Below are 16,517 nucleotides of genomic sequence, written 5' to 3'. Positions count from 1 at the left end.
TCTATCAGCTCGTAAGCAGGAGATTATCAAGGTTACTGAGCAGCTGATTGAAGCTATCAATAATGGGGATTTTGAAGCCTACACGTAAGTTGTCATCCTTCCTCAAAAGATTTTTTACACATTTGTAAGTTTCCTAGGCATTTAGCTGCTTCAGTACCACCGGTTAGTGGAGGAGGATGAATTGCTTTAATTTAATTCATTGGTAATTAATAAAATAATTTACACAATTGGCATACTGAAATCCCAGATGGCAAATCTGAGAAATGCTTCTATTAGACATTTTTGAATTTGCTTTTTTATTTTTTATTTTATTTTATTTCATTTCATTTTTGGACAATAGATCCCAAAATTCTTCATTCTGGGATTTATAAGTGACAGTCATATACTTTAGTATCTGGGAGATACTTGGGGAAAAGGCCAAAACTGCAGGGCTTTTGGGTGTAACTTAATCCAGACATCCTGTTCCTATCCCAGTGCTAGCTGAGGGCTTTTTTTCTGAACAGAAAACTAGGAAAGCTAGCCGTCAAAGCCTTCAGGTTTGAGTCTTTCCCCCAGGTGAGCAACATTTAGGAATCTGTCTGCCAGGTAGAACGCCCAGAATGGAAAATTATTGTATTTGTAGTCAAAAACAATCTGAAAATCCCATCTCTAGTCAAGAGCAGGATAAACGTATCTAGGGGGCACCAGATTGAAGGATGGGCTAGAGTATAACTTAAAAACCGGAAGTTTGGTTTGGTGTGAACAATTTGTTTAGTTATATGTTCCATCCTCTTTCCAGAAACTAACCCATCTCTGGCACTGTCATATCTGTGTTCTTTTGGGGGGCTTTGTGCAGCTTTTTAATCCCCCTTTTTTTCTTGTATCACACTTCAAGGTACTATTTTAAATATATTAAGCATATATAAACTGATGAATTGTCCCACCCCTACAGTGCTAGGAAACAATCTTTCCCTGAAAAAAGTAACTAGATTAAATTCCATTCCCAGTTAAAGTAGACCTGTTGAATCAATGGGACTTACATAGATGTTCACCTAACGTCTTACTCAGTAAGTCTACTGTAGTTAATTATTTGAATAAACCCTTGAAGATTAAATATTTGTAGGATGCATCCTGCGAATAATCTTTTTGGTTTTAATGGGCATAATCTGAAGGTGGGCGATGCAGCAATCATGTTGGAAACTAGCCAGTTCTAGGCTTATTAGTTCTAGCATGAGAAACATCAAGAGAATTCGCTTAAACAGGCTACATAAGGGGTTAAAATGGGGGTATAATGCAATAATTAATCCTTTGATACTTGAAACAAAGTTGTCTGCTGCACTAGTATGATTTCTGTTCCACATTTTGCATTTCATTTTCCCCTTAACAAGCTTAGAGGTTTGAGTTTTCCTCAGTTCATTCCACAGTCCAGATGCTGAATTTCCTAACACATGGACTTCTAAACAACAAATGAAAATTTATTAGAAACTGTAATGGCATCTGCAACCCAATTTTATGTCAGTAGACATTGTAGCTGTACATAGTGCCATTTAAAGTTGAAGTATTTCTACAAAGGATAAATTTTAAAAAATCTTGCTCATTGATCAACTGTTTACTGTTTTAATTAATGTAATTCCTGTTTCCAGACATCTTTTCCTATTTAAAAAGAATTTTCCTTTCATTTTTAATGCAGTGTTCAATAAGAAATGGTGTTGTGTATTTTCATCAAGAATTTGACTACTTGTTTCCTTGTTAACAATGTTTCCTCAGTTATTCAGGCTCAGTTATTTGACAGAAACAGACTTTCATGTTTAATGTAAAACTCAATGTTCAGAGCAGTAATTTCACAGAATAGTCAGCTGTGGGATTATTATGTTTAAAAAGCAGGGAAATGTGAATTTCAAGAAATAATTCTACTTGGAATGTTAAAGACTATTATAACATAAGATATAAATTATCCTTAGACTGGTGTATAAAAATAGCCTGACAAAATTCACAAATATGAATGTCATAGAAAAATGAATCAAAAATGGCCCTAGTAATGTCTCCTATGTACGTTGGACGCTGGTTGTTTCTTTACAACCCCAATCCTGCAAAACATTTACATTTAGTCAGACCCTACATGGTGTCCTATGGGATACATAGATGTATTTAATAATTGGGGGGGGGGAGATCAAATGAAGGTGCCAGTGATATGAATTTAAACCACCCCATTATGTCTGTGATGATCTCAGGATCCCAAGCCCAGCCCTAACAGGAGGCAGAGTGAAGTGATTATCCCAAGCAGCAGGCAATTGCTGGGCAGAGGGGCATCCCTACTGTTCCTCTTTGTTGAAAGGTGGGGTGGGGTGTGTCACGAAACCACTAAACTAGTGACTGACTCAGGGGAAAATGGAGGACAGAAACCCCATCATCAGTGATGAAGTGAGATTCAACTTCCACAGTGAGGTTCTGCATTTGACCCTAGGGTAGGAGCATCTTCTTGACCTTTATCTCATGCAGCAAAACTTATTAAATCAGCCCTGCAGCAACTCCCTTCCAATTTGCCTCAGCCATGGAATTTGCTGCCATCTGATTGGCTTGCGGACTCACTAGTGGCCTTGGCAGGTGTAAGACAAGAGCCCTCTGTAAAAAATAAGTTGTCATTCACCATTAAATGTATAGTTATTTGAGATTTTTGAAGTCATGCTATAAAGCTCAGTTGCACTTTAGCATAGTTTGATGAGGTCACTTCAGAAAAAGACCTGCCAGCACACCAGTTCATGAATCTCACCTACATTTGTATTGCTGCATCAAAGCTGTATTTATTTTTTCTTGCCGTACAGGAAGATCTGTGACCCAGGCCTTACCTCATTTGAACCTGAAGCTTTGGGAAATCTGGTAGAGGGAATGGACTTCCACCGGTTTTACTTTGAAAATGGTATGTTTCTCCTGTCGTTTCTGTGTTTCATGTTAGTAATTTAAGGTGGTTGTTACAAAGCTGCACATCTCGTGAACCACAGATCAAATAGATTAAGATATTGCTTACATGCACCTAATAGACGTTAGGTGCAGCCTTTAAAAACATGGTATCACTGTTACATCATACGTGTCCTTTGATCTTTTTTATTAATTAATAAACTTGTATGCTGCACTAATTAGTGAGAACCACTATTCTGGTGGTCTATCAGATGTGAAATGGATCTGGTCATCCCCCTGAGCACATCACAGAAGCTCAAGAGCTAGCATTGTCACCTATTTTATGTGGTCAAATAGACCATAATTCAAAAGTTTAGTAACCCCAGAACATTCATGTACCAATTGGACGACCATTCCTTGGGCATTTCTCTAGGAACAAAGGAAGCTGCCTTTATTGGGAGGTTAGGCTATTTCTCAATCTTATCCAATGTTTTTCACTCTGACTGTTTCAGTGGCATTCCATGGTGTGAGACCCCAGTCTTTCATATCACCTGTTAATCTGATTTTTTTTTTAAAACTGGATATTCCAAGGGTAGAATCTGGGACCTCCTTCATGCACAGGAGATACACTCCTGCTGAACAATGATTCTCCCAACGCCAGATGACATAACAAAATATGCATAAAGAGTGCTATTTAAGGAAGATAGAGGTGCTAATTTCCCCAGCAAGACTTCTTGATTTTTTCAGATGTTGATGAATGTGGCAAATGAACATGCATAAGGAGAGTAGGGTGGCATTAGAACCACAGGTTCTGTATGCACTTGTTTCAATGCCTGAAATTATACAATTTCCCTTTTCCAACCAAATTGTTGATTTTCCTGTGCAACAGAAAACAAAAGTAAAAGTGCTGTTGTAGTTAGTCACAGATTGAGGCTTACATCTATGGTACTTGTTTCATGGTTTTGCCATATCAAATCAAATCAAATGAATTTATTGTCATTGTAAGTCTATACATAGTATACACATCCAACGAAATTCATACAGACACCCAGAGACCAGACCCACATGTACACACATAAAAAATCCCCAAACACTCTTCACCCACTAAAAATCCCCCACTAAAAATACAAACATCTACACCGCAGGCTAAGTAACACTGTCCAACTGTATTCACTACTGATGGTCTTTAAGTTCATTATTAAGTGCAATTATAGCTCTGGGATAAAAACTATTCAGAAAATGTGTGGTCCGAGTCTTAATTGTTCTGTATCTTCTGCCAGATGGCAACAGTTCAAAGAGGTTGTAAGCAGGATGGGAAGCACAAACATTTAGTGCCTCCTCAGAGGTCCTCCTAGTCTATCTATGCTTGAATATCCAAAGACAATTCACTGTATAGAGAGGAAGATTGGGGATTTCGGAGCCAAGTCAGACAATACAGTAAACAGGTCATTGTGTTCAGAACTTAACTAAGAGAAAAAGATTGTCTTTTTCTTCTAACATGAATTTGCCTCAATCTGCCCATTTGGTAAATTAGCTTGCTTTTGTTTTGTAAGTGGTCACATGGGTGACAGCATGGTTTTGTTGGCACATCTGCTGTCCCAAGCATGTAGCACTGAAAGTTGTGCATTCCTTGAAGAACAGTGCTGTAAGAGGAGCGAATACGCATTCAACTTATATGTGATCTGGCCCTTAGCAGGTCTGCATGTCCAGTGGTGGCATGATGAGAAAAAATGGGAAGTAGTACCATGTCTGGATAGCTGAGTGAGTTAGATTTGTGACTGCTGAGCCAGAGACTGGGAAACCAATTCCCCGTTGTGCATCCCAGAAGAGCCAGCCTGTGTGTCCTTGGGCAAACTACACAATCCCAAAAGAAGGAAATGGTATATCACTTTTGAATACTCTGTACCTAGAAAACACTGAGAAACGTACAGGTTGCCATAAGTTGTAATTGACTTGATAGCTCGTAATAATGTATTGTGCTGGATGAGCAGATTTTTTTTTCTTTTTAAAAAGGTGTATTTTGATTTTGTAAAAAAAAAATAGTATTACCATATTTGCCAGCATATAAGATGACTTTTTTGGGCCCCAAAAAGATGCCTCCAAATGGGGGGGGTCGTCTTATACGCCGGGTGCACTTCAGTTGGGCCAGGAAGGAGCCGCCACCGTTGAGTGATGCGGGGCTGTGCCAGTCGGGGAGGAAGGCACGCAGGCGGTCGGTCCGGACAGAGGGAGGGAAGCAGAGCCGGCCTTGCCTGAGCAGCCAGAGCCCGCCGCCGGAGAGCCGCTTCCCCTCCTCCTCCTCTTCCACTGCCGCTGCCCGCCCGCCTGCTTCCCCTCCTCCTTGCCGCTAAGCCAGCTGCCCGCTCGCCCCCCCGCTGCCGGAGAGCCGCTTCCCCTCCTCCTCTGCTGCCGCCACCCGCCCAGCCGCTTCCCCTCCTCCTCGCCCTCCTCCTCGCCTGCCGTGAATTTCTAGGGTGGGCCGGGCAGAGCCCCAGGCAGCCACCGCTGGCGCCACCCCAGAGCCGTCCACTCTATATTTTGAGTGGAAATGTTGGGGGATAGTCTTATACACCCACTCGTCTTATATGCCAGCAAATATGGTAGATATTGCTCATGGGTCCAGTGGATTCACAGATAAATAGGATAATAATATATCTCTGTCCAACAAAGTAATCTGTGTCCTATACATATTTCTCAGACTAGTGGTAGCATCAGGAAAGAAGAAATAAAACTTATCATAATGTAACATTGCACTACTTTGTGAACAATCCAAAGAAAGTTAAGTATGTTTATAGTCTGGTCAGTTCATCATTAAATGATCAGGTTTCTTTTAGGGAATTTCTAGGCGTGCAAAAATTTCTGCCGATTGCATCCTGCTGTGTATCGTGAATGTTATACAATGTTCACTTTTTTCTCTATAGCTCTGTCAAAAAGCAACAAGCCAATCCACACGATTATCCTGAATCCCCATGTCCATCTTGTGGGTGATGATGCTGCCTGCATTGCATATATACGTCTGACTCAGTACATGGATGGGAGTGGAATGCCCAAGACGATGCAGTCCGAAGAAACAAGAGTGTGGCACCGCCGTGATGGGAAATGGCAGAATGTTCACTTTCATCGTTCAGGATCACCAACAGTACCTATCAAGTGAGCTGATTCTCATTGTCATATTCTTGCCTCATTGTAGCTGCTCTGTTTCGTATGATACATACCGCTTTACCCATTCCAACAGAAAAAACACTAATAGTGGGAGTTTGAACCACTCTTCTTTTATAAATCTCATACATAGACTTTATCTATTTATTTGTTTGTTACTATCCCAAAAGAAGAGGAGGATCTGCATTTACAGTATGACCCCTGTATCTGCAGGAGATAGGTTTCAAGCCCCCTGCAGATGGTTAAACCATGGTTAGTATTGAACTCATTAAAGAGAGTGGGGGAGGGCGAGAGAAGGAAAGAACTGTGGATGTGCGGATTGTAGGCTGGGTTTCTGCAGTGGCCACCAAAGATAGCTGAAACAGTGGATACTAATTTCACAGGTACCAGGTTCCTCCTGTACATTATAATGTACATTTTATATCCTGCCTTTCCTGCAAGGAGGTTATTTACCTGGTCTTACGTATCATTTCTATCTCTTTATGTGACATGATGGACTTGGGCCATTTGAGTGATTATCTACAGATCTAACATTGTCACTGAGGGACAGTAATGGGTTTTATTTTACTCTTTCCCCTTTTCCCTTTAGATCAGTGGTTCCCAACCTTCAGTCTCCAGATGTTCTTGGACTGAAACTCCCAGATGACTTCACCACCAGCTGTGCTAGTCAAGATTTCTGGGAGTTGTAGTCCAAGAACAACTGTGGACACAAGGTTGGAAACCACTGCTTTATATGTTTGACTGTTTGTGATTCAGTTATATTTCTATTTGCTTCAAACGTTGCTGATGGCAGATCTTAATAGGTTGCACTGAATACTTTTCCAAACAAAAACAAAAACCCACAGTTAAAAAAAAATTACCATAAATTCAGCTGAGGGGAAATGACTGATCCACGCCTATCCATGTAGTTTCACAAGATTTTTAAGTTTGGTCTCCTTAGTCCAAATCCATTGTACCAATTATTGGGGGTGGGGGAGTCTTCCTAAAATATCCAAATAAATAGTAATGACTGACTGAGAGGTTTTTCTAAAAATATATTGCTGTGCTTTGTTGCTTTTAAGCGTGTTTTTAGAATTGGTTTTATTTACTGTTTTTAATATCATGTCTGTTTAATTTGTTTAAAATATTTGTATGCTTTGTATATTTTTAAAACATTTTTAATTATATTAAGCCACCTTGGGCCCTTTTTTTAAAAGGAGAAAGATGGGATACAAATATTTAAAATCAATCAGTAAATAAGCAGAAAAAGCTATTACACCTTGTTTCACTTCTTAGCTTTCCCAGTATGTATAAAATCAGCTGTTTGAAACATGGCAACTGGTGTCTTAGAATTTGCACTGATGGATCCACATAAATTGAAGATCAGAACTGAGCTCTGTGGATTGTTTTCAATAAATGTTCCTAATACTGATTAATTTGGCTCAGAAATCGGCCACAATTTCCTTTATTTAGTCAACAAAATGAATCAAAATCTGTAGCGTCCATCTGTTCCACAGCTTCTCTCCGCTTAAACAAATGATTAACTATCTAAGCCTTCAGAACAAAGTAGCACACAATTATTATCTCAGGAATGGAGAGGGAGCTTTGAAGGGGGAAAGCCAAGGGAAGACTGGATCACAAGGAGACTAGAAGTTGGAGCTCTGTAGTGCTTTTGGCCCAAGATCAGAAATATTGTATTAATTTAATGAAAAATGTCTGCATTCTGGAAACAAAAGACTGCCCTGAGCGGGTTAGTGGCAGAGAGGTTGGTTTTTATTTTCGTCTACTCTAGGCCACCCTGAGTACATTAGTGGGCAGTAAATCAATAAGTAAATAAGTAACAGTTTGAAGAATGAACTATTGAGTAGTTATTAGCTCTTCATAAAAGCATCCAAAGAATAAAACTTCATTTACAGTTGCATCTTTTGTTACCAAGCTCAGAGAGTAGATACGTACACTGTTGGAGGTGCTTTTATTGATCTGCAGGTTGAAAGGTTTTTTGTAGTTCCCTTCTCCAAAACTCCTTGGTTTGGAGCAGAGAGTGATTCCATGTAATTAAAACCAGTGGAGGAGCAGAGGCATAGTGCCATTCTCTAAGAGCCATCTGCTTATGCACACTGAGATGATGTGTGCAATTTAGAATGAGCCCTGAGACCTCTAGTGTTTTTACTTAGAAAACACAGGGTCCCTATTTCCAGGACGTTGTTAGCTGGATTGCTGTATAGACTTGGGTATTTGATCATGTATGCATGCAGAAGCACATAGGCATGTATGCAAAAGTGTAATACTTAGAGACAGAATAGCATCAGATTAGGGCTGGTAAGTACCCAGAACTCACTGCCGTCACTTCCTCTGCATTGTGGATAGTCATTTGCAGCATGCTCAGAATTGATACTGACTGACAAATGTTATTATTATGGAATCCCGTTGCAATGTGGTGGTCCTTCCAAAGAAACAATTCTGTCCCTGCAATTCTGTTATTTAGTATAGTAAGTCACAACTAGAGTAGGCCCATTGAATTAATGTAACATATGGAACAGATAACTCTCTATTCCAACCCCTACTGATTTAGTGGGCCTACTTTAGTTGTGATTTACTGTGCTAAGCAAAAAGTTTCCGCCTGTATGTCATCCTTCTATGTGGTCACATAAAACCAAAGTGGAATCTGTGGTTTTAATGTTAACAATATTCTCAAAACTGCAGAAAGAGACAGTTACACTTAGAGGCATGAATAGAGTAAGCTTGACAGATTTGGGACAGCACAGGATGCTATGCTTCTGCGTGTGCAAGAAGATACTTCTATGGACTTCTTGTTTCTGCACGAGTCTGAGAGACATATGGGATTAAAATACTGAATCTGTCTGAACTACTTTAGACATAGGTCTGACTCTCCACTGTAATCCTGTTTTTATGAAAATAAACGGAAGGACTTTATAACCGATTCAAACCTGTACTTTGATCTTCTGATTGCCATGGGTTTTTCTGAAATATGATCTGAGAGAAGTTGCTCCTGGACGACCCCCCTGTAAAAGAATGCCAAATGGCCCAGTATAGCTGTAGCACATCTGGATGACTAAACTATAGCTTAGCAACCTGGGAATAAGCACTGGTCCCATGCATTCCTCCCCGTGAACTTCACTTATTTCCTCCCTTGCTATATTAAACTGTGACTTAAGGATAGTTTCCTAACCACCATACTAAGCTGTGGTTTGAGCGTGGTTTAAAATCCCGATTAGTAAACCAACATTAAAATGACGTTCTCCATTTTTCATGTAACAGAAAACTGCCGTTTAAGCCAAAAAACATCAGGATACTAGGTCTGGGGTGCAAGTGGACTCGAGGAGAAAGGACGCACGGAGGCCCACTGTTTGTTGCCACTTCCCTAAATGCTGGTCCCAAAGGGCTCAGTCTCTGCCCATGTAGTTTAAATGAGTAAGTGTAGTGTGAGAGGTTAAGTTGTATATTGTGGTAGTGAGAAACACTCTGACATGCGATTGTGTGGCTATAAATAAATCCCTGTGCCAAAACAAAGTAGTAACAGGTGCTGGTTTGCTCTCTCTTTCTCTGAAGGCTATCACTGACCAGCGCTCTATGACATGAATGTCATACTCTGCTGATTAAAACTGCTCATACATAACTTGAAGGACTTCCTACTTAATTGAAAAAGTGACATTTTGCAGTGGTTTGACTATGAAAGCCGTAAAAATGTGTGCTTACCATTCAGCACTTCAGAAACTCAGCTGGAATAGTTGTTCAACAAATAACTAAACTACCCTTGTTTGGAGTGCTCTTGTTACTGCTAGTGTGGCTCCTCCTCTTTCTTCTGCTAGTCATAGAATCATGGATTAATTGAGTTGGAAGATGTGTCTAAGGCAAGTAAGTCCAACCCCTTGTGGCTGGGTAGAGTTCGTTGACCTTTTGCACACTGTATTTTTCAGAGCTGGGAGCCAAGTTTTGTTGAGTTTCAAGCTTTCCTCTTTTTTGTTGAAGTTCTGCTGGTGCTTGTGGATTTCAATGGCTTCCCTGTGCAGTCTGACATAATTATTGCTGGTGTTGTCCAGTATTTAAGTATTTTGAAATAGAATTTCATGTCCAGCTTAGGGCATGTTCAGCTACTGCAGATTTTTCTGGTTGTTTTAGTCTGCAGTGTCTCTCATGTTCTTTGATTCTGGTGCAAGATCAGCACCCTGGACAACACCAGCAATCATTATGTCAGACTGCACAGGGAAGCCATTGAAATCCACAAGCACCAGCAGAACTTCAACAAAAAAGAGGAAAGTTTGAAACTCAACAAAACTTGGCTCCCAGCTCTGAAAAATACAGTGTTCAAAAGGTCAATGAACTCTACCCAGCCACAAGGACCGAGGATCACTTTACACAAAAGACCAGCTAATGACACCCATCAATCAAAGTGACAGATAATCTCTCCTCCTTATCACAACAATATACCCACAACAAGACACACTAAGCATCCATCTCCTGAAAAGGACAAAAGCATAAATACAGGTATAAATACTCAACTCCCAAGAAAAATACACTAGAGTACAGAGTGCTGTCCTCTGAAGATGCCGGCCACAGAAGCTGGTGAAACGTTAGGAAGAACAACCTTCAGAACACAGCCAAAGAGCCTGAAAAACCCACAACAACCATTAGATCCCGGCCGTGAAAGCCTTCGCAAATACAACTTCAGATATGCAGATGATACCACTCTGATGGCAGAAAATGAGGAGGAATTAAAGATCCTCTTAATGAGTGTGAAAGAGGAGAGCACAAAAAATGATCTGAAGCTCAACATCAAAAAAACCAAGATCATGGCCACTGGTCCCATCATCTCCTGGCAAATAGAAGGGGAAGATATGCAGGTACTGACAAATTTTACTTTCTTGGGCTCCATGATCACTGCAAATGGTGACAGCAGTCACAGAATTAAAAGACACCTGCTTCTTGGGAGGAAAGCGATGACAAACCTCGACAGCATCTTAATCAGCAGAGACATCACTTTGCTGAAAAAGGTCCCCATAGTCAAAGCTATGGTTTTTCCAGTAGTGATGTATGGAAGTGAGAGCTGGACCATAAAGAAGGCTAACTACTGAAAAATTGATGCTTTGAAACTGTGGTGCTGGAGGAGGCTCTTTAGAGTCCCCTGGACTGCAAAGACAAGAAACCTATCAATTTTGAAGGAAATCAACCCTGAGTGTTCACTGGAAGGACAGTTCCTGAAGCTGAGGCTCCAATACTTTGGCCATCTCATGAGAAGGGAAGACTCCCTGGAAAAGACCCTGATGTTGGGAATGTCTAAGGGCAAGAGGAGAAGGAGACAACAGCGGATGAGATGGTTGGACAGTGTCATCGAACATGAATTTGACCAAACTCCGGGAGGCAGTGAAAGACAGGAGGGCCTGGAGTGCTCTGGTCCATGGGGTCACGAAGAGTCGGACACAAATTAATGACTAAACAATAACAAAGCCTAAAATAGTTGGGAGTAGGCATGGTAAAAGTGCTTCCACACTTCTTCGATGGCACCAGAAGACTTTTCAATAATGCATAAATAAATAAACCTGTAGGTCAAGAGCAGGGTTGCTCAGGATCTGTATATGGGTTGGGGGGGGGGACTGGATTTGGCCCATGAGTGATATTCACCTTAATTAGTTTGGATGTTGAAATAAAACTGCAAAGTATTTAATTTTTTTGAAAAAAAAACAGCTTACAAAAAACACAAATGTACAATTAATGTTAATTTCCTCTCTTCTCCCCAGCTAAATGTCAGTGATGCCATGATGTGTCCTCTGCACTCAGCACTTGATTGGATGGCTACCATCTTGGCCACCCCTTTGCTCTCTTCATGCATGTTCTTTGAGTGCATGAAGCTGTGAAGTTTCTACGTGTGATACATTTATGATACATCATTTTGTTGTATATTCCATTGCTACCTTTTGTTTACACTTCAGTGAAGGGGTTGTTGCATTCAAACTAAGAATGGAATCGCAAGTCGAGACAAGGAGGAAAAAAAATCTAAATGTGAGTGAATATGCAGAATATACGTCTCAAGCCAATATATGAAGAACATCCGTGTGTGCTACCTATTGAAAGGAAGGTTTTTAAAAACCCTTATTTTAATTTTCTGCAACTTTGCTTTCTAATTTGTTAAAATTCAGTTTATACATTGCTTTGGTCATAGTAGAAATATGGAGATCCTACTTACAGAAGCTTTGTTATTGTAGGACATATGCGTTAGAAATACTGAACTAGACCAAAGCATTTCAGTTGGCTTGAGGTCATAGAGATTCATCTCTCTCCTATGAGTCACTTTGTGGTAACTGGAAAAAAGTGCATAATTTGCTGACTTGACCTCACTAATTATCTGTTCCTATTGTTGTCTGGTCAGCAATACATATTTTTAAAAGACATTTATTTCACTTTGTTGTTTTAACTCTTGGAGGGGTGAGATATTTTGAAGTAGAGTTTCTAGGTTCTTGAACTCCAAGCAATGAACAGAGAAAGGACAGGTTTTGGTGACTGAAAGGTAAAATAAAACTTTTTTTTAAAGAAACTCATTTTATGGATGTACAGTACATTTATTAAAGCAAGTTGTAGAAGATTTTTTTAACAATGCTCTCGTAAACATTTGTGGTAACCTAGAACAATTAGGCCTTAAAAGCTTACTGCCAGGAGTTTAGTTGTCTGTCTTTTTTGGGGAGAGGGGTTAGCAATTTTTAACCTACAAAAGATTAGCAGAAAAACATCTGTTTTCTAATAATATTGTCACACTTTTACAATAATAAGCTTAGCCATTTTCTCATGGCTTATTGACAGCCTTGAGCAGTGAGGAATAAAGCATCTATTACAGTTTCATTAACTTACCCTCCTCTCTTGTTGCTGTATATATACCTGCAAAGCAAGCAGGAAATATATTCAGTGTCAATTTAGAACAGATTGTTCTGTTGCTATTTGATTGCTTCTGTTGTCTAGATGTGAAGTTGTATCCTGCAAGCATTGCTTCTCTTCTTTCAGAATAACAAATAAAACTAAGGGGGAAAATTTTTTTGATTTTTTTTTCTTTTACTTTTTGGTCAACAGTGGGGCTATCAGTTTTCTGTAACACTGTAAAGCGCATGCTACTTCATTCACTGTTCTTTATAGTAGAAAAAATACAACTTGCGGCAGCTTGATTTTTTAAAAGCAGAGAAAGAAAGAAAAAGTCCCAATTTATATAACTTCCACCTCTCTGTACTGATTACTAATCAAAAGTGGATCTTACTATTTACACGTCAGTCTTGTTCCAAGTGTATGTTAGAGAAATTCAAGCTTTTCCGGTAACAATTGTTATATACTTTCAATCCATGGCAATATTTATAACAAGCATCTACAGTAAACATCTTGAGCCACATTAACCTGCCAGCAAGAATCTGTGAAAAGGCAATGGCCTCATGCTTTTTAAAAAAATAATAAATTTGCAAAACAGCTTTAGATGGCATATGTGTATTTTACATTGAATAAAATTAGCTGTAGAATTTTATTTCATTTTTATTTTCTTTCTTTTTTAACATCTTCTACCATATAGCATGCGGTGGTGCCATGTTACTCTAGGCCAGGTCTGTCTTCCACACTGAGATATGAGAAATACCATGTAAGTTAGTTCTCCGCATCCCAGCTGAATTAGACACCCAACCTGTTGTCATTTTAAAACACTGCAGTTTACCATGGGACACAGCGTGTGTATATATATATATTTCTTGCCATAATGGTAAAGAACTGACGGATATATTTAAGAATTAATAAATTTGTGATTTCTGCTGACATTTGGCATTCAGTGTTTTCATTGGAGAATGTGGTCTGATTTTGTCACTCGGTTTCTTTAGCCATCAGCACTTCTGTGGCTCGTTGCGCATCATTGACTAAACAAATGTCCATTATTAGAATATGTTGCAAACACTACAGAATAGCATGCCATTTAGACCTTGGGCATATAGGGTGGGCAAAACACTTTCAGAGGTGGATGGCATGGATTCCCCCTCTTCTTTTTTTCCTTATTGCAGTGATTCTCTTAATTGCAGCACTTTGCCTTGTCCCATAGAAACCAATGGCATCCAATAGAACAACTTGTGTTGAGCTTCCTATAAGATGTAGAGTCTTGGAAATTCTGGGCCTCCTTGATCATTAAGGCTCCAATAAAGATTTCTGAAAATTGGAGATAAGAAAATAATTAGTAGTACTACTGGAGAGAAGATAAAAAAATCATAAGGAAGAAGGTTTGAGGGCAGGAACTGAAACAGAATCAGGAAAAACAATAGCAATAGCCATTTTATATTTTCATTCACATTCCACTGCCCTTCAGACTTGGTGTGCTGCCTACAATTAGCATATAGCTTTATCAGTACAAACAGAGTGACTGAAATCCTGTTGTGGTGCTACACTTACATAATTCAGAGTCATACAAGTGATAGAGATAGCAGTACCAAGTCAGAGGTCATATTCACAAAACAGTTGTGCATTGTTGCCTGGATAGCTCAATGATTTAGGTATCTGGCTGCAGAGCCAGAGGTTGGGAGTTCAATTCCCCACGGTGCCTCCTAGAAGTAAAGCCAGCCTGTGTGGCCTTGGGAAAACTGCACAGTCCCAGGATGTCCCCAGAAGAAGAGAAAGGTGAACTACTTCTGATTATTCACTATCTGGAAAACCCTGAAAAGAGTTATCGTAAGTCAGAATTGATTTGATCACATATGAGTCTGATGATATGTGTATCGCAACTAGTCACACTGCACAATTCAAACTGCCTGGGCTTAATGTCCTTCATGTATAAATTTATTTTACACTAACAGCAACTGGATTCCAGCCAATATCTAGTCTCTTGACTTCCTAAGATAGGAGTAACTTTTCATTCTTTTTAAAATGCCATGCTGGGGTGGTGGTGAGATCAGAAAAGTGAAGGGAAATAAATTACCTGGATTTTCCTGTGTTCAGTTTCATTCAGGAAGATTGATTCCATGGAATTGCAACGCGTTGCCTAAAAAATATTAGTGCTGTTTCAAATCAGTCCTATTAATCAGAGAGAGGGGAATCAATATCTTTTATAGTGCAGGAAAAAGTAATGTGTTTTTCTTTTTGTTCATTTGTGATTGGGTCTTGTTGATGGTACTGTTTGCTTGGCTGGGTAAAATTTTCAATATACTTCCATCTGACAGATACTTACTGTTGCAAAGATTGTTTAGCTGTATCTAAATTAGGGCTGTACACAGATCCCCTGATGTGATTTGGAGAGCACACCAGAGGTTTGGGAGGTATCCTGACCTGGTCTGGAGCCATTTGTGCTCCATCCGATTCAATTTGTACCTGAGATGGTATTCATTTCATAAGCCTTCCATTGACATGCACTGGAAAATCAACAAGTTAACAGTGCAACACCTCTAGAAGGGAAGGATTGGCTGGTTGCACACTATTGCCCAAGAGATGCTTCAATGTATTCACAGTGCTTTTCCACCCTCTGGGGATGCTCCTTCTATGACTCATCTGAAAGCCACTTAGTAGACTTTGAAGCAAAGTAGGAAGATCGGAGAATAATCAAATAAAATGGGGCTTCTTGGATACAGGACTAATTTCTGTGACTGTAGAGAAATCCAATTGATGCAGCACTTATACGCATGCAATTTATGCCCCACCAGATGTACAAAAGAAGATCTAGCAAATGGCTGAGATAATGCTATTGAAGTAGCACACTTCTGGTTGAAAACAGTCTAATTATCTTAATTTTTCAATTTGTTTTTAATTCTACCTATATTTCAGAGTGTGTGTGTATGTGTGTGTGTGTTTTCTGTGTTGTCAAGTTGGAACCGACTTATACGTAGCAACCCTAATAAGGCTTTCAAGGTAAGTGAGCAATTTACAGAGTGGTTTTACCAGTTCCCCATGAGCTGTGAGTTTCCATGGCTGATGAGGAATTTGAATCTAGGCCTGCTGAGTCCTAGTCCATGACTCTATCTACTACACCACACTGGGTATCCATATTTCATGTATGCCCATAATTTTAAATTGTGCAATGTCCTGATGCAAATAAAGAATGACCACAACTTCTTTCTTTTCATGCTGATGTTCTTGAAACTTTGACACATGATAGACTCTAAAAGCTGGGGGGGGGGGGAACCTGCACATTTCAGACAGTTAGCCTTCATGTTTACCTATAAAGCAGTTATAAAGTTATACTTTGTTCAAAAGAAGGAAGGAAGGAGAAACAGAAGTTCTTTCTGCCCCATTCATTTTGATTTTTTCTTTGGACATGGATCAGTTTATAAATTCACTTCATTTCACTCTGGATCTGGTTATTCCACTTCAATCCAGACCGCATATATGTAACAACCAGGCCATATTGGTTTAGAACGTGGCATTTGTCCATATGTTGTGCGGAAGCCCTGACTTAAATAGATCTTCAGAGAGGTGTCTATTACTTTATGTCAGCACTGATAACAAAAAGGGGGGGCAAAAGAGGGAGGGAACAAAGTGTTGTGGTATTC

General features: G+C 39.6%; 1 protein-coding gene across 14 annotated transcripts in view; it reads left to right on the top strand.

Moving 5' to 3' along the window:
• The window catches only part of CAMK2D (calcium/calmodulin dependent protein kinase II delta), a 193,153-nt gene extending 179,344 nt beyond the window's left edge, over positions 1 to 13,809 (top strand). For all 14 annotated transcript variants that reach the window (XM_073001780.2, XM_078376619.1, XM_078376616.1 and 11 more), the window contains 4 exons: positions 9 to 84; positions 2,802 to 2,896; positions 5,796 to 6,024; positions 11,769 to 13,809. In XM_073001780.2, the coding sequence (XP_072857881.1) occupies positions 9 to 84; positions 2,802 to 2,896; positions 5,796 to 6,024; positions 11,769 to 11,772 (404 nt within the window). In that variant the 3' untranslated portion in view covers positions 11,773 to 13,809. The remainder of the gene's footprint in view (positions 1 to 8; positions 85 to 2,801; positions 2,897 to 5,795; positions 6,025 to 11,768) is intronic.
• The last annotated feature ends 2,708 nt before the right edge of the window (positions 13,810 to 16,517 follow it).

This window comes from Pogona vitticeps, chromosome 5, assembly GCF_051106095.1.
Source record: "Pogona vitticeps strain Pit_001003342236 chromosome 5, PviZW2.1, whole genome shotgun sequence".
NCBI lineage: Eukaryota > Metazoa > Chordata > Lepidosauria > Squamata > Agamidae > Pogona > Pogona vitticeps.
The sequence above is the reverse complement of the archived record's forward strand: the minus strand, read 5'-3'. Positions and strand labels throughout refer to the sequence as shown.